At 40.2% G+C, this 17,513-nt stretch overlaps 3 protein-coding genes across 3 annotated transcripts in view; 2 read left to right on the forward strand and 1 right to left on the reverse strand.

Moving 5' to 3' along the window:
* Positions 1-2,999, reverse strand: part of LOC129754569 (uncharacterized) — a 43,387-nt gene extending 40,388 nt beyond the window's left edge. Inside the window, exon 1 of the mRNA XM_055750709.1 lies at positions 1,700-2,999. The gene's annotated coding sequence lies outside the window, so the exon portion shown is untranslated. The remainder of the gene's footprint in view (positions 1-1,699) is intronic.
* A 1,487-nt stretch (positions 3,000-4,486) lies between these two features.
* Positions 4,487-14,597, forward strand: LOC129754502 (putative serine protease F56F10.1). Its single transcript, XM_055750615.1, has 4 exons — positions 4,487-4,850; positions 4,910-8,435; positions 8,504-8,974; positions 13,976-14,597. The coding sequence occupies exons 2-4, from the start codon at positions 8,011-8,013 to the stop codon at positions 14,586-14,588; spliced, it is 1,509 nt and encodes a 502-aa protein (XP_055606590.1). The 5' UTR covers positions 4,487-4,850; positions 4,910-8,010; the 3' UTR covers positions 14,589-14,597.
* Positions 14,598-15,540: 943 nt separating this feature from the next.
* Positions 15,541-17,018, forward strand: LOC129753829 (putative serine protease K12H4.7). The gene is made up of 2 exons (XM_055749678.1): positions 15,541-15,848; positions 15,914-17,018. The coding sequence occupies exons 1-2, from the start codon at positions 15,541-15,543 to the stop codon at positions 17,016-17,018; spliced, it is 1,413 nt and encodes a 470-aa protein (XP_055605653.1).
* The last annotated feature ends 495 nt before the right edge of the window (positions 17,019-17,513 follow it).

The following is a 17,513-nucleotide window of genomic DNA, read 5'->3' on the forward strand; positions in this document are numbered from 1 at the left end:
ATATTTGGTTAAACCTTATATTAGCTTAAAATTTTTAATTTGACTTAATTATATTAGTTTTAAGCAGTAAAACATGAAAAAAATCAGGTTTTTACTGTTTAAAACTATTATAAAACTATTATTATAAAAATCATGCTAAAATATATGAAAATAAAAAATAAAAAAGAGACAAAAAACGTCTTTTTTTGGAGTTGCCAAAAACGAACGGTGTTTGCTCGGATGTTACCAAAATCGAATGTTGCCAAAATCGAACGGGGTCTGTATATGCTCTTTTGTGATGTTCGTTCACATTTCATATTCATGAAATGGCGGACATGTCTCAAAGAAGGCTATTTGAGGAACTTTTTGGAACTTCGAGTCCATAGTAGGTTATTTGAGACCTAATTTTGTATCTGTTATACTATATGGATGCGATTGATATGTCACAAAAAAGGCTATTTGAGGAACTTTTCGGAACTTCAAGTCCATAGAAGGCTATTTGAGACCGAAATTTATAACTTTTATACTGAATGGATGCGATTGGCATGTCACAAAAAGGCTATTTGAGGAACTTATTGGAACTTCAAGTCTGTAGAAGGCTATTTGAGGCCCTCTTTGCAACTTCAATACTTAGTGATGCGATTGCTGCGTCATAAAAAAGCTATTTGAGGAACTTTTTGTAACTTTCATGCTCACATTTGAGAAAATTCGATACCAATTCCCTTTAGAACCTTTGTTCAGCGAAATTCGAACTTTGGAGGCACGAGTTTAAGTAGATATGGGGCTTTTGGTTGCTTGGGTTGCTACTGAGTGAAGAAAAAAAATTGAAAAATATAATTTTAAGTGAAAAATTATCTTGAATCTACCAGCTTTCCTACGAACTCGCCATTCTAAAAGGTTTTGAGAAGCTGAAATACCGGCATTTTATTATTGATTTTATTCGTGCCGGTCACAATACATACAAAACTGACAGAAACGACAAGAATGACAATAAACTTTTATGAATTATAATTTTGTTATGCCATTAATCTTTTTAAACTAAAAATACTGACAAAATATTAATAAATAAAATTATTAAATAAAATTATTAAATAAAATTATTAATAAATGAAAAAATTAACAAAAATAAAAAGAATTTTTGTCATGTTGACCAAAGTATAAAAACCATAAATACAAAAATGACAAAACAAACGAAAAAAAACCAACACAAAAATGGAAAAAAAAAATCACAAATGACAAACATGAGAAATAATTTTAAAAAATAACAAATGAAAAAATGCCACAAGTCATAAAAAACAAGAAAAAAAGGTATAAAATTTAGAAAATAACAAAAAATTGCAAAAATTACAAAAGTTTTAAAAATTACAAAAATCAATAAAATATACTAATGCTAACAACCTTTATCATTTTACCAGTTCTCAAACATGCTCCAGCGAAATTCCAAAAAAAGTCCCAGGAAATAGATTTTCGGATATTTTTTTTAATTACACTAGATCTGGAAGTTCTATGAATGTTTGAATCATTTAGCATTAAAACATATTTCTTTTTTACCATTTCATGTACCTTAAGTGTTTTACGAGAGTAACAACCAATTTTTGGGTCAAATTTTGATACCTACTTACATTAAAATATACCTATTAAAATAAGGAAATAACTATTTATGAAACTAAGATTAAAACAAGGAAATATTTGGAACAAAGAGTTATTCAGATAAACTTACCTATATAGTTTTTTTAACTAGAGTCTACAACAAAGTCCCCAAAACTGTATCCTTTCGATAACGAAGATTTTTTGTTCCACGCACTAATTGATGTTGCTTCAAATGTATCCAGGTTAAAATCTGCGCAACCTTCTCACTTAATCAATTCTTCTCTTTTTTCATAATTCACTGTTGGCACCTATGCATTTAGGCTTGCTTCCTTCTGAAACCTTTTGCAATCTGTATCGAACTGAAATCCGATGTCATAATTCACTCATCATCCCACCCGAACTAATCCTACTTTCGATGGGATAATTATCTTCTAGATTCGGTCGCTGTAAGCGTTTGAGCCCACAAAACTGGGAAGGATCTTAGCTAAACGTTAAAAAATAACTGCACACGAAACAACGTGAACCCATCAACGACCCACAAGGTCCCTCGCTCAAGTCACCGACGACGACGACGACGATGGGCCACCGAAATCTCTTCGAAAGGGCCACCAACAACCAACTGACTACCCCGAGAAGCAGAACCGCCTGATGATGTTTCCCACTAACGATGACGATGACGATGTGGCTGACGGCTAATGATGATGACGGGGTTCTGCTGCTGCTGCTGATGACGGAAACCAAGGCCCCTCGTGTATCGTTTCTTTTTCTTCCGTGAGTCGGTCAAATCGGTCCGCCTCTGTTCGACGGCTCAGTTTGCACAGGCTGTTGTGGCCTTTTTGCTGGTTCCCGTTCACATCATCAGCTATCCGTGGACGGATTGAGCTGGTATTGGTGAGGTGCGGCACGTTGGCCACAGTGCAGGCAGATTGCGGTCCAGTTTGCACTTTGTCCCCAGGTCGCTGAGGACTAAATTTAATGATTTTGATCAATTCTCGCATAGGAATCTTCCATCAACAAGTTGCTTAACTGTATTGCAACACTACCAAAATCTTAACTCAAATTTTAAAATATGTAAACAATAATCCGGAATTCTCTTGCTTGGTTTGCTTATTATGTAAATATTTTGTCACCTTCTCAAAAAAATTTCTGACCCAGTAACAACACACACCGAAAAAATCCATGCACAGTAGGCGGATGTAGAATTTTGCACTTCCGGCTGTCCATAGATCAACGCGGATCAATGCACGTTTAGAACGGAAACCGGAATGGCTAGGAAACAGGTTTTTTCGCGACGATAGCCAGAAACTAGAACTTGTCAGAGGTTTGTTTTTTTCCGGAGTATTTTTTAACTATTCACACTTGGAACTTGACTTCTTGGTTGGTGCGTAAAAACAAAACTCACTCGCGGAAATCGTGACCGTCACGATTGACAACTGCAAACCGAATGAAGAGATCAAAACGGAACGGATGCACAAATAAACGAACGAGAGGGAAAGTCCGAGCGCGCGAGCACGAAAAAGATGGCATGATATGTCGACTGACAGTTGTCAAGAAGTGCACGATCAAAAAGTTTAGGGTGAATTTCGGCAGAAAACTCACCGGAAAGGTTTTTTGTACTCATAACTAAGTTTTCCGAATTTGACTTCGAAACCCAAGTCTGGAGACGAGGAGACACATTCGAAGCAAAAATTAGGCCGAATACTAGACAAAAATAAAATAAAAAGTTGTAAGTCAACTATTCAGTTTTTGGAGTTGAACGTTAACATTCAAACAAATTTTTAGCGCTGCAGTTACTCTGACTTATTTTACCAAGTGTATGAGTAAAATTCATTTTAGCACTGTATTTTTTTTTAAATTAAATTGTCATTATAAATGGCCGGCCTTCGACCAGACCGAACTGAGCGCCATTTGAAAGTTTAAAAACAACAGAAACTAAATTTCGAGTTGTTCATATCCTAGATCGCAAAACCGAATACGATTGACTAAAATGAATTCCTTGAATTATACACTATTGATTCGAGCTCATAAATATCAAAGATTTTGTTCTTTGATAAAAATATTTGCACATGAAGTTCAAGTGACTCGAAAAAATGCTGAAGGCGTTCAGTTCGGTCTGGTCGAATCCCGACCAAATAATGTGAAAAAAAAACTTTGACAGCATAATTTTGCTCATCAGAAAGCTTCCACGTTATGATAATTTTCCAAAAAAAAAAAAACATAACAATTTTGCAATCATCAATAAAATATATATCTAGAAAATCTAGATTTATCTAGAAAATCTGGTAGAGATGAATAATACCGCGAAAACTACATGCTAGACTTAATTTATTAATAATAAACAAGACGCTCAACAATTCTGATAAAGAGTATATAATTACCTAATTTCGGATTGTGTAAAAATCCAATTCAGAGTTGTTGTTTTAACAGTGTTCGCTTCCCAGTCAAGAAAATCGGTTCGAAATAAGTTCGAATTCCGTTCGTTTACCCAGTGTGAAACATTGCATAAATCTCTCCTTTTTTAGCAAAGTTCTGAATTCGAGCTCGATTTCAGTCATCAATACGGCTTTTTAGTACGTTAAATGTTCGAAAATGTTATAAACGAAGAACTGTTTAAATATTGCACGAAAACAACCAGAAATGTTTATTTAAGCTTTCACCATTTTAAAAGTAAATTTAAGCCTTGTTTTTCGCTTAGCATTTTATTTAATTTCAATTTTGTTTTTTTTTTTTATCCCGGTAATCACCTTTTTCATCAAACATGCTTAAACAGTAAACGAAAATTACCGAGTTCGGTAATTTTTTGACCGAAATCCTAACATATGTAAATCGTGAAACTGTTCGGTAATTTTTTCCGTAAAAAATAAACGAACATCGGTAAATGAAGAATCGATTTACGATGTTCGTTTATTTTTAACCGAAAAAATTACCGAACAGTTTCACGATTTACACATGTTACACTGAACCCAAATTCAATCTTAAAATACACATGATTTTTCACTAAAAAACAAGGATCCAGTGATTTTCTTCCATTCAAGTGCGACATATACATTTCACTTAGCAGTCACTTTAATTTCAAGTGAATTCATCCACATTCACTTCAGTCGTCACTTAAATTTGAAGTGAGAAAAAATATTCACTTCCCCATCACTTGAATTTCAAGTGAATGTCGGGTTGTAATTATGTTTATTTTCAGGAGTTCAAAATGGCAAATTCTAAAGAGCAGCGTTTAAAGCTTATGCTGGATTTGGATTTTCCCAATTCTTTACTCGGCGATTTTGACGGTAGTTTGTGTTAAACGTGGTGTAAGGAAAAGTTATTTAAAGGTTGTATCATGTTTCAGCTTGTGGGTTGAACTGGACAGATTTTCTGGTTTGCAGCAGGGAAGATTTAGAAGTCGCACTATCCGCAGTTACCGATCGGCCTTGGGATTAAGATGGAATTTTCCAATCAATAAATTTATGGCGAAAGCGTAATGTAAGTATTTGAAATCGAAGTGGTGTTCTATAAAAGTTCTTTTATTTAAAAACGCAAGAGATAATTAACTAGAAACTTACTTAGAAATTCAGATAAATTTCACTCGAATGTCATAGTGTAATTCACTGGACCGGTCACTTAAGTGAATTCACTTGACCCATCACTTAAAATTCAAATGAAATTACGTATGGCGAGAATTTACTACAGATGTCACTTATTTTTTAAGTGAAAATTATCTTGCGTGTAGGATTTCGGTAAAAAAAATTACCGAACTCGGTAATTTCCGTTTACTGTGTATATTCAACCTGATTGACCCGCTTGTTGGCCGACATGGATGAGAATGGAGACGTTACAATCAACGAGGACAACCAGAGTTGTCTCAATATGCTGGATACCGAAAAGATCAGCAATCGCACATCGCCACAAAATATCATCGAGAGCTCAAGCAGAAGATGGATCTACTGATCAGTGGTTTTTCTTTCATTCGCAAATACAACTTCAAACTTCCAAGACATATTTTCTTCAACTCTGTCGAAACCCCATTCTTCGAGAGCTCTCAACATATGTAAACTGTAGCAATTGCTAGCACACAACTGATTCTTTTAAAATCTAGGTTTTAATGAGGACATACTTCCGGTGCGGAATCCCGGATGGTCCATGTCAGGGTTCATCCCGGATTAATTAACCACTAGATATTAGATTTTATTTTATTTACATAGTATTCCGTCTCACGACACAACTTGACGAACATAATTCCTAAAATTCACTCGGTTCATAGCAACCGTTCTCCAATTTCTCGGGCACCCCACGTTCGCCAGATCACGCTCCACTTGGTCTAACCACCTCGCTCGTTGCGCCCCCGCTCGTCTTGTTCCTACCGGGTTCGTAGCGAACACCTGTTTTGCAGGACAGTCGTCCGGCATTCTCGCAACATGTCCCGCCCTGCGTATCCGGCCAGCTTTCACCACCTTCTGGATACTGGGTTCAGGGGTGCCAGGTGGTTTCATAAAAAATCAGGACAACGCGAGGTTAAAAATCAGGATTTTTCAGGACACCTCTTGATTTATGAAAATAATAAGGATTTCAGTATAGATTGCATAATTGCAGGTGATGTATACACCTCGATTTATACAACTACAGCACGCAGCTTGTTGGCTGGCCGACTGTTCATATCGAAAACACCATATATCATCTGAACCGAAGATTACCATCTGTTAAATGGTTTTAACTATTTTATGACCCACTTATTCGATTTTCTCATAGTTTAACTTCAAATTCGATCATATGAAAGAACTTTTTATGAAAATCAGGACAAATCAGGACATTTTAGGGGCTAATTTTCACAAATCAGGACAAGTCGAGAGTTTTTGAAAAATCAGGACGGGCCCTCGAAAATCAGGACAAATCCTGATAAATCAGGACACCTGGCACCTCTGACTGGGTTCGCCATAGAGTCGCGCCAGCTCGTGGTTCATCCTTCGCCTCCACACTCCGTTCTCCTGTACGCCGCCAAAGATGGTTCTTAACACTCGTCGCTCGAATACTCCGAGTGTACGCAGGTCTTCCTCGAGCAATATCCATGTCTCGCGCCCGTAGAGAACAACCGGTCTAATGAGCGTCATATACAGGTTACACTTCGTGCGAGGGCTAAGTCTTCTCGACCGCAGTTGCTTGTGGAGTCCATAATTCGCCTCCAGATCTCACGGCTGGTGTCATTGTCTGCGGTCACCAGTGAGCCGAGATAGACAAAGTCTTCGACTATCTCCAGATATTAGAGAGCTCCGTTATTCAAGAATTGCTATCGATGATTTTACCAACTTATGTCTCTTATGTATATGGCTCTCGTGGTAGAAATTAAAGAGGGCATATACTAGGATGCCACATCCGGTAGTCTGGAAAGCCATATCCGGTCAAAGGACTCAACCTGCTAATATCCGATTATCATCCACGCTTATTGTAAAAGGCCGGTAGTTCTCCTCATTCGCATAAGACTACAACAGCAACACTAGAGATTCTTCAAGAAACCTTTGGGATGTGTGGAAAACCACAGAACCTGGTGTCAGACAACGGTTCCCAGCTGACCAAGGTTTCGTATCACTCGTTGTCAAACGGATAGGCTCTACAGTTTAGGAATACATTGAAAAAAAGTCTTAAAAGCTCACCAAGGGGAATTGCATGGCTTCTTTCAGCACCTGTAGGTTTTGTTGTCTGCGTAACGCTCAACATCGAATCGAAACGCTTCTGCACGAAATACTCTTGAGTCTGCGATGGATTCAAAGCGCAACTAAAATGAATACGAGGGTCGCAGGTTTTTGAAACGATCGTGGTGCGCAAAGGTCGGATTAATTACGAAGTTTTGATGGATTCTGGATGTCCGAATGTTTACCAGATGACTGAAGATTCTCAGTCTCTTAACTTCTAGTCTGGAGCCGTAAGCTTCCTCATCGGATAACGCACAAGAATCTTTAACAAAGAGGTAATCACGGAATATCACGCCTATGACAGTGTTTAGAGCTTATCCAATTCCAACAGAGGCTGGTGTAAACCACCGATGCCCCTTATCACCGGTAGTGATTGCCATCTGCAATGGATGAAAAAAAGGCATTCACACGTATTGAACCATCAAGCTATGGAGGACAGCCAGGATAGCCTGATGTAACCGGTTGGTTGGTATCAGTTGAGATAAGCACTCATACAGAATAATCGCACAGCTTTCCTCGGTAACGGCCGATTTGGACAAAAACGTTACGGGCAATCAATCCAATGTAATCTATCGCTTTATGTTGCGTGGGAGATATGGAAGCTCCATTGAATTTTGAAAATGGGTTAGATTAGCTGTCTTTCGGGATGAATGATATAAAAAGACTTGTTATGGGCCTCGCGGGCTGAGTTTAAAATTGGGGACCGGGATTAGTGAGATATGCGAGGTTGAGTTGTGCCTACAGATTTGAAGAGCAACGAACAGTCATGAAAACTTTCATCGTGTTAACCATAGCCTTGGTGTCCCTGGCTGTGGCCGGTAAAATTGAGTTGTCCAAAGATTTCACTGCAAGTCAAAAGCAGCAGATAGACGTTTTCCTGGGAAACCAGGCGATATCTAAACCTGAAAATTTTCCCACAAAATTGAATGAACATATCGTTGAGCGTGAGTTTACCACACGTGTTGACCATTTCAATCTGCAAAGGACGGACACATGGACGGCTCGTTATCTGGTCAATCCCGAGCATTACCTTCCCGGAGGTCCGATCCTGATTCTGTTGGGAGGAAACGGAGACATCGATCCATTCTACTTGGGCGAGGGAAATCTGATCTACGATATTGCCGAAGCTTTGAATGGTGTTGTGATTGCGTACGAGTCTCGATTCTATGGAGACAGCCATGTTGGGTTGGAGTAAGTTTTCTACTGATGACCAAGTTAATCTTACGAAGATTTTGAATTTTGATTCTTCCTACTTTCAGAGACACTAGCCTGGAAAACCTGAGACTCCTGAATCTGGACCAAATGCTGGCAGATTTGGCTGAGTTCGTGCAGCACGTTAAAGAGCACGAGGTTGACTACGAAAATACCAATGTGCTGGTGGCTGGTTCTGGATTGGGTGGAGCACTCGCTACCTGGTTCCGGGTTCGGTATCCCCACTTGGCTCAGGGTCTGTGGTCATCGAGTGGATTTCACCGGGCGTCCATCGATTATTACGAATTCGCCGAGGCTTGGTCGCAAACTTTGATCGACTTCGGTAGCCAGCAGTGTTACAACGATATCTTCGTGGCGTTCCACGTGATGGAGAATTTGTTCGATGCCGGTTACACTGAGGTCATCAACGATCGCTTTAATCTGTGCACTCCGATCGAAGAAGGTAACGAGCTGCAGCTGCAATTCTTCCTGAGCCAGCTGATGGGTTATGTGGAGGGCGGTACCCTGCTTGCCCAGAAGTAAGTACTATAGTAGCTATCTATCGCTATTAGTTAAAACTCTTTCTCTTGTGTCATTATGAAGACATCTATATATTAACCAAAAGGGTTACATAAAAAAATAATTTAAGTAAGCGAAGTACAGATGGCACTGTTAAATGCTAACCTTCTCATATTTAGTAACATTATATTTCTCCGCTTCCGATCCCAAGGGAGATTTGTATGGAAAATTAACGTCTGCCAAAGAGTTAAACGTTTTTCAGTTGGAATGTGAATCTCAAGAAGAGATCTGATCCGCAAATCCACAAAAGTAAGACGAGCTTCCTGATCTCGTTGTTTTTATATCTTTCTAGATATCATCATTTAGATTCATCAGACTAGCTTACTCTTCTCTTCTCAACGTGTTCGTTAGGGTAGCAATGCTTGGGAAATATTTCATTATCGTTTTAAAAAAAACTGACTGTATACATTAGGGTGGCAATGGATGTAGGGGAAATGTTCTTGATCGAACTTTGAAAACCGAACTTATACATTTTGTAGATTAGGACAATAAACTGGCCTGTGCATAATTTCAGTTCAATCGAACATGACTTAGGGGTGCCTCAAAGCGCTCGAATTTTCGGTTTTTTGACCCTTGAAAATCTCTCAAAGAAATCGGAATTTTAATGTTTATGCCATAAATGACCAAAAATCGAATTTTCATCCGATGGCCTTCAAATTTTCAGGGATTGAAAAATAACTATTAAACTTCATGTTACACTATTTTACTCGTATTTTATTTACAGTCCATACGCAAATGCCCGCACCTTGGCCTTAACCCCGGACAGTAAGATTCTGCACAACCTGGGAATCAACCGTTTTTTGCATGTAAATCCATACTTTCTTCAGTTCCTCGACTGTCTTCACTACCTCAGGTCCTTAAAGAAGGTGCTGCTTCATAATCGCCCAGTATTTCTCGATGGGGCGGAGCTCTGGAGTGTTGGGAGGGTTGAACATTTTGGAGTAGTGGCATGAGGCCAAATCCGGCCAGAACATTGTTGGGACGTTGTGGGCCTTCAGGAAAAGAAGCAGGAGCGCTTCTGGAGGCACTCTTTCATGTGCACCTGTCCGTTCATCGTGTCCTGGGTCACGAAAGGTGCAATCCGCTTTCCGCACGTGCAGATGGCTTGCTAAATCAGGAATTTATTCGCAAATTTGAACATCTTCTGAGTACGGACATGCTCCGGAACGCTGATCTTATTCCTGGCCGTGAAAAATAGGTTGCCGGGGATCTGTTTGAATTCAGTTTTCACATATATTTCGAAGTCCATGACGCAGCATTTAACTTTCGTCAGCATGTTGAGGTACAACTTCACTACCTCTCGTCGCGATTAGGGGCTTATTGTACCTTAAACGTTCGAAGCTCAGCCTTAGTTTTGACCTTCTGGAAAAACTTCGGCTTAGGTGCAACTTCTTAGCCACATCCCGAATGGAGGCGTTTGGGTTTCGGTTCAAGGCCTCAACTACGCGGTTGTGATTTTTGGTATGTACGGAATACTTTTTCCTTCACTTCTAGCCTTCCAATCGGTGGACAATCCTTCCTCGCTTAATCCGCTTAATCACTCGTGACACCGTGGAATTCGCGTTTTAGCGATGGAACGATGCGAGAGCTCCTTTTTCTCGTGATTAATGCGCAGAATTTTATCACGCACAAGCTGTTCTTTTGTTTCCGCGAGTTTTGATCACAGGACTTCAAAACTTTCAAGATGTAAACAATGCACTATGAACTAAATCTACCCAAATTATCATTAAATTCTACCCAACGGTTAAAAAGGATGCATACATTTTAAAAGTCTTCTATTCAAAAATCGATCGTAACTTCGTGATAGCGTATTTAAGGGATGCATCATCCCAGAGGATGGAAATCCCGTACTAAACAAAAAGAGCTTAAATTAGCAAGTGAGTTGATCTCTGGGTAAATTAAGAATAGTGTTTATAAAGTTAGGAGCGTCTCAATACTGCCAAAAAGAACATTCTAGAAAAAAAAACAGGAAGAGAAAAAAAGGTCTTGAAATTTGTGTTTTTTCTTTAATCCAACAGGTAAGCTGAATAGCTTTCTTTCAAGTTTATTATGATATTTAAAAGAACATGTTCGTTGGTCTCTTGCAAGTCGATTTTTGTACAAAAATCTACTGATCTACTGAACCTTTTCAAGTCTTGCTCCTGGGGTTATCATAAGGATGCAAGAATTTTCTCGCACGTATCCGGGCTATTTTATCTGAAAACCCGGAAAATTTTCAACCTAAAATCCGAAAAACATCCGGACAAATTTGATCAAAAAACCAGGAAATTTTCGACAAAAATCATGCAAAAAAACACTTGAAAAAAACTAACAAAACACATCAGCAACATAAAAAATTGTTATATAGGCTTTCAAAAAATCTTTCAAGATTATTTTGATAAACCTTGGTCAGAAAATCTCGTTTCTGAACGCGAAAAACAAAAATTATAACAACTTGGAACCAGGAATTTTTCAACAAAATCCGGACAACCGGGCCGAACTGGACTGCTCCCAAATTTGGTAGCAAATAACCAAGGCAAGTCTGGGTAAGACCGAGAAATTTGGCAAGCTTAGTCTAATCAACAGTGTCGAAGACGGATTACAGATGGCATCCACTGGACATCAACATTCAAGAATACATATAAAAAATGCAATTATAGCGAGTTGAGAGGACAGCTTGGAATTGTAACACAAAGCGAGTTGAGAAGACAGCTTTGAAAAAAATGCAATTCAATCGAGTTGATAGGTCACCTTGGCATTGTAACACAAAGCGAGTTGAGAGGACAGCTTGGAAAAGTTATACAAAGCGAGTTTAGAAGACAGCTTTAAAAAAGGCAATTCAATCGAGTTGATAGACAGCTTGGAATTGTAACACAAAGCGAGTTGAGAGAACAGCTTTGGAAAAAATGCAATCCAAGCGAGTTGAGAGAACAGCTTGGAATTGTAATACAAAGCGAGTTGAGAGGACAGCTTTTGAAAGTGTAATTCAAGCGAGTTAAGAGGGCAGCTTGGAATATTAACACAAACCGAGTTGAGAGGACAGCTTTGGAAAAAATGCAACCCGAACGAGTTGAGAGAACAGCTTGGAATTGTAACACAGTGTAAATTGAGAGGACAACTTTAAAAAAATATGCAATACAAGTGAGCTGAGAGGACAGCTTGGAATTACAACACAAAGTGAGTTGAGAGGACCGCTTTGTCAAAAAAATGCAATTCAAGTGAGTTGAGAAGACAGCTTGGAATTGTAACACAAAGTAAGTTGGGAGGATAACTTAAAAAAATGAAATTCAAGCAAGTTGAGAGGTCAATTTCACAAATATGCAATACAAATGAGTTGAGAGCTGTCCAGCTTGGAATTGTAACACAAAGCGAGTTGAAAGAACAACTTTGGAAAAAATGCAATCCAAGCGAGTTGAGAGGACAGCTTGGAATTGTAACACAAAGTAAGTTGAGAGGTTAGCTTTAAAAATATGCAGTACAAGTGAGTTGAGAGGACAGCTTGGAATTGTCACACAAATCAAGTTGAGAAGTCAGCTTTACAAATATGCAATACAAGTGAGTTGAGAGGACAGCTTGGAATTGCAACACAAAACGAGTTGAGAGGACAGCTTTTAAAAAAATGCAATTCAATCGAGTTGATAGGACAGCTTGGAATTGTAACACAAAGCGAGTTGAGAGAACAGCTTTGGAAAAAATATAATCCAAGCGAGTTGAGAAGACAGCTTGGAAAAGTTACAAAAAGCGAATTGAAAGGACAGCTTTAAAAAAATGCAATTCAATCGAGTCGATAGGACAGCTTCGAGCACAATGTGTAACACAATGCGAGTTGAGAGAACAGCTTTGAAAACAAATGCAATCCAACGAGTTGAGAGGAGAGCTTGGAATTGTCACACAAAGTAAGTTGAGAGGACAACTTTAAAAAAAATGCAATTCAAGCGAGTTGAGAGGACAGCTTGAAATCATAACACAGATCGAGTTGAGAGGACAGCTTTTGAAAGTGCAATTCAAAGAGTTGAGAGGACAGCTTGGAATTGTAATACAGAGCGAGTTGAGGGGACAGCTTTGTCAAAAAATGCAATCCAAGCGAGTTGAGAGGACAGCTTGTCAAAGTTCAATTCAAGGAGTTAAGAGTACAGCTTGGAATTGTTAAACAGAGCGAGTTGAGAAAACAGCTTTGTCAAAAAATGCAATTCAAACGAGTTGAGAGGACAGCTTAAAATTGTTACACAAAGAATGTTGAGAGGTCAGCTTTAAAAATATGAATTACAAGTGAGTTGAGAGGACAGCTAGGAAAAGTTACTCAAAGCGAGTTGAGAGGTCAGCTTTACAAAAATTCAATTCAATCGAGTCATTAGGACAGCTTGGAATTGTAACACAAAGTAAGTTGAGAGGACAACTTTAAAAAAATGCAATTCAAGCGAGTTGAGAGAACAGCTTGGAATTGTAACACAAAGCGAGTTGAGAGGACAGCTTTTAAAGTGCAATTCAAGCGAGTTGAGAGGACAGATTGGAATTGCAACACAAAGCGAGTTGAGAGGACAGCTTTGTCAAAAAATGCAATTCAAGTGAGTTGAGAGGACAGCTTGGAATTGTAACACCAAGCGAGTTGAGAGGACAGCTTTGAAAAAAAATGCAATCCGAACAAAGTAAGAGGACAGCTTGGAACTGTAACACAGTGCAGTGTAAAATGAGAGGACAACAATATGCGATACAAGTGAATTGAGAGAACAGCTAGGAATTGTAATACAAAGCAAGTTGATAGGTCAGCTTCGAAAAAAAAAACAATTCACGCTTGTTGGAATTGGCCCGATACAATGATCCAAATCTAGTCGAACAAGTCCATGCTTGGTTTGGTTTTGATTGGATTGGGGTTTTTTAACTGTGTTTTACGTATTTTTTGTAACAAATCTATAGTACCAAAATTCCATTAGTCATAGAAGGTTTCAAGTTTAATAATACTTCCTCTCTTTGCCAATTTTCAGTGTCTCATCATTCGATCAAGTGTGCGCAGAAATCACCGGAGCCGACGTTCCCACCTCCTTGGACGCGTTCGCCAGATGGTTCAACGAAAACTTCTTCGCCGAGGGTTGTGCCTTAAGTTCGCTCGAAGATTTCGCTCAGCTGTTCAGTGGCACCGCCTGGGATCATCCAGCCGTTCGGTTCGGCAACCGTCAAGTGTTCTACCAACGCTGCACCGAGGTCGGCTGGTTCCGTACCGCGAATTCGCAGGACCAACCCTTCGGCAATCGGATCAGTGTGGATATGTACGCAGAAACTTGCCGGCGAGTGTTTGGCGATTGGTTCACAGTGGAATCGCTGAATCGTAATGCCGAGCGTACCAATACCAGGTTCGGAGGGGACTCACCGGTGATTTCGAATGCTCATTTCGTTAATGGGGCGGAACATCCCTGGCGCACGGTCAGTATCGTTGATCCTCGAGGGCCGGATACGTCGGCGCAGATGATCCCGAGGGAGCTGTTGAGTGCGGATTTGTGGTCTATTTCGGAGCAGGATTCCGATGAGCTGCGAGAGGCGAAGTTGCTGGTGAAAGAAAAAGTGACGGAGTTTATGTATCCACGGACGCCACGTGTTTAAGGTCATAACTTAAAGAAATAAACTATTTTTCAGTATTTGAAAGTAATTTTTTACTGCGGCAAAGAAAAAGAACACCCCTAATTAAAAAAGACCACCCAACAGTGCAGTACAAATTCTCTTAACTAACGCGGTGTTACCGGTCAATAAAATCAACCTTCATAACGAGTAGATTTTGGATTTATTCAAATCAATGCAATGGTTCATGATTTTATCTATTTGTATCTTAAGCAGTTTCTAGTTATTGATAACTAGGTAAATCATTAACGATGGACATAACACCAAATTTCACCTCAACCTTGATAGCATCAGTCCACTTGTTGATATTGCTGTCATTAATCGAGTGCTACCACATAATTAAAACTTCAAACTGACGTGGGAATGAAGCAATTTTTGATAAGATAAACCCGGGCACACAAATGTACACACCGAATTTTGATTTCTAATGTCGTCTAAAGTACCACCTATAATCTGGATTATTGCTACCTTGTTTATGCAATCAATCCATAAACTGATACCAGGTGTTTGGAAGAAAGAAATAAAAATACTAATACGGCAATTGTTCTAGAATTGTCACTCATACCACAGCGTTGATTGGTTGTTCGGTTTCACGTGATCAAACAAAGTTCCTTTGTTGACAGACGGTCATTCCGAGGGAGAATCGCTGTTTTTGAAATGAGATAGACTCACGAAGTTAAGGTCTTTTTCTCAAAAAGTTCCTGCAGGGGGTTTAGAGTTATCTAACCGAAGATCAATCCTGGGTAATCGATTATTCCTAAAATACCCCTTCTTAATCTATAAACGTGCTATTTAAGATAACGGCAGATCTTCCATGCGTTGGCGTAATCGCGCCAGCTGCTCAAAATTACAATCGACCAATTTCGAGGACCACCTTGGAAAGCTATAAAGGTAAGCCCTCGCTACGAGAGGTCGTCATTTGAATCGGTCGGTCGTAATGATAAAACAGGTGCTAGTGTTATTGGTCTGCGGGTTGGCCGTTGCCAACGCCATGGTCCGGGAGGGATGGCTGGACGTTCGAGTGGATCATTTTACCCCCCGGAACCAGGAAACCTTCCCGATGCGCTACTACGCCAACGATGAGCACGCCTACGCCCGAGGTCCGATCTTCATCATCGTTGGATCAGCCGGTCCGGTCGATGTGCGGTACCTAAGCCATGGACTGTTCTATGACATCGCATACCTCGAGGGTGCCTATCTGTTCGCTAACGAGATGCGATACTTCGGACACAGCCTTCCGGTAGAGTAAGTGTTCAATACTAGGAAAGCTCGATGAAGGTGATACTTATCGTTTTGACTATTAAACTTAGGGATGCCTCCACGAACAATTTGGACTTCCTGACCATCGATCAAGCTATGGCTGATCTGGTTGACTTCGTGAACTACGTCAAGTTCGACGTCGTCCGAAACCCACAGGCCAAGGTCATCCTTCTGGGTTACGGTATCGGAGGTGTCGTGGCCAGCCATTTCCGACAGCAGTTCCCTCACCTGTCTACCGGAGCATGGATTTCCAGTGGTCCAGTTCATGCTGACTTCGAGTTTAATGGTTACATGGAGTCCCTCGGAAACACCATCCGCGAATTCGGTGGAAGCGAGTGCTACGGTACCATCTTCAGTGGTTTCGGAGTAGCCCAAAACTTGATCACCCTGGATCGGTCCGAACTACTAACGGAAATGTTCCACTTGTGCGACACCCTGGACGTAGACGACCGATTCGATGCCATCGCCTTCCTGCTTGGTCTCCAACAGAACATTGAATTCGAAATGTTGCACCGCAGCCAAACCAGTGCCACTACACAGATGTGTGACGTCATCGAAGATGACGATTTCCCCAACAGCTTGCTGGCCTTAAACAATTGGTTCCTCGCCGAACACGAATACGATACCTGCGTCGATCTGAGCTTTGAGTCCTACATGGCACCACTCCTGGAAACCGATTTCGACCACGATGCCCTCCAGAGTGGCCTTCGTCAGCGACTGTACCTGCAGTGCACCTCAACTGGATTCTTCCCAACAACAGACTCCCGCTATCAACCGTTCGGTGATCAGATCGATAGCGATTTCTACGTTGAAGTGTGTCGCCGTGCTTTCGGTGATTGGATCGATGAAGATTTCATTCGGGAGCAGGTCGATCGTACCAACCGCCGCTTCGGTGGCAACACTCCGATCACCGATCGTGTCCACTACACCAATGGAGACATCGATCCGCAGCATGTGGCCGGTATCCTCCGAGATTTGGACGATGATGATATGGCAGTGGCCACACTGATTGCCAATGCCTTCCAGGCGCAGGATCTCGAATCGATCGACTACGAGTACGATTCGCCTGAAATGATCGAGGCCAAGGAGCGAACCCGGACGCTGATCGATATTTGGATCTTCGAGGACGCTGCTCCGATCCATCACGAAGCTTAGAGTCTAAGGAATTTATGAGAATAATATATGATGTGAGTTGGTTGAATGTCTGTTTTATTACCACGAACTTCGGGTTATGCAAACAGATTTCTAGCTCTAGGACGTAGTTTTTGCAACCTTCTTCAGCTATAGAAATCCTAATCTCAGTCTAGAGAGATCCCTGAAAATAGGTCGTTATGAGACTCCAATATATTTGACAAGACAACAGGTAATTATTCTCCCAAATATAAACGTTTTGACTTTTGACCTCTCTGAAGTGTGATTCAGCAATCTTTAAAATTTTGTGCAGGTAAATAATGGTTAACCTGACCTGTTGAATGGTCATGATTTTTGCTCTCGAAAAAAACAATCTTTTTTGCAGCTTCTAAGCTATGGTCACTCTTATCTTATTATGAATCTTTTTTTTTTAAGATTTCAGTACAAAAATGGGCATCCAACAAGCCAAAGTAGATAGTGATCCATTGTTTCATGCCAATTACAACGTAACTTGTCTTC

Source organism: Uranotaenia lowii, chromosome 3 (assembly GCF_029784155.1).
Source record: "Uranotaenia lowii strain MFRU-FL chromosome 3, ASM2978415v1, whole genome shotgun sequence".
Taxonomy (NCBI): domain Eukaryota; kingdom Metazoa; phylum Arthropoda; class Insecta; order Diptera; family Culicidae; genus Uranotaenia; species Uranotaenia lowii.

Bases quoted from the DNA above. Each gene is read 5' to 3' on its own strand.
- LOC129754502 (XM_055750615.1), top strand. From the start codon at position 8,011: ATGAAAACTTTCATCGTGTTAACCATAGCCTTGGTGTCCCTGGCTGTG. The intron at 8,436-8,503 runs GTAAGTTTTCTA...TCCTACTTTCAG, and splicing joins GACAGCCATGTTGGGTTGGA to AGACACTAGCCTGGAAAACC. The intron at 8,975-13,975 runs GTAAGTACTATA...GCCAATTTTCAG, and splicing joins GGTACCCTGCTTGCCCAGAA to TGTCTCATCATTCGATCAAG.
- LOC129753829 (XM_055749678.1), top strand. From the start codon at position 15,541: ATGATAAAACAGGTGCTAGTGTTATTGGTCTGCGGGTTGGCCGTTGCC. The intron at 15,849-15,913 runs GTAAGTGTTCAA...TATTAAACTTAG, and splicing joins GGACACAGCCTTCCGGTAGA to GGATGCCTCCACGAACAATT.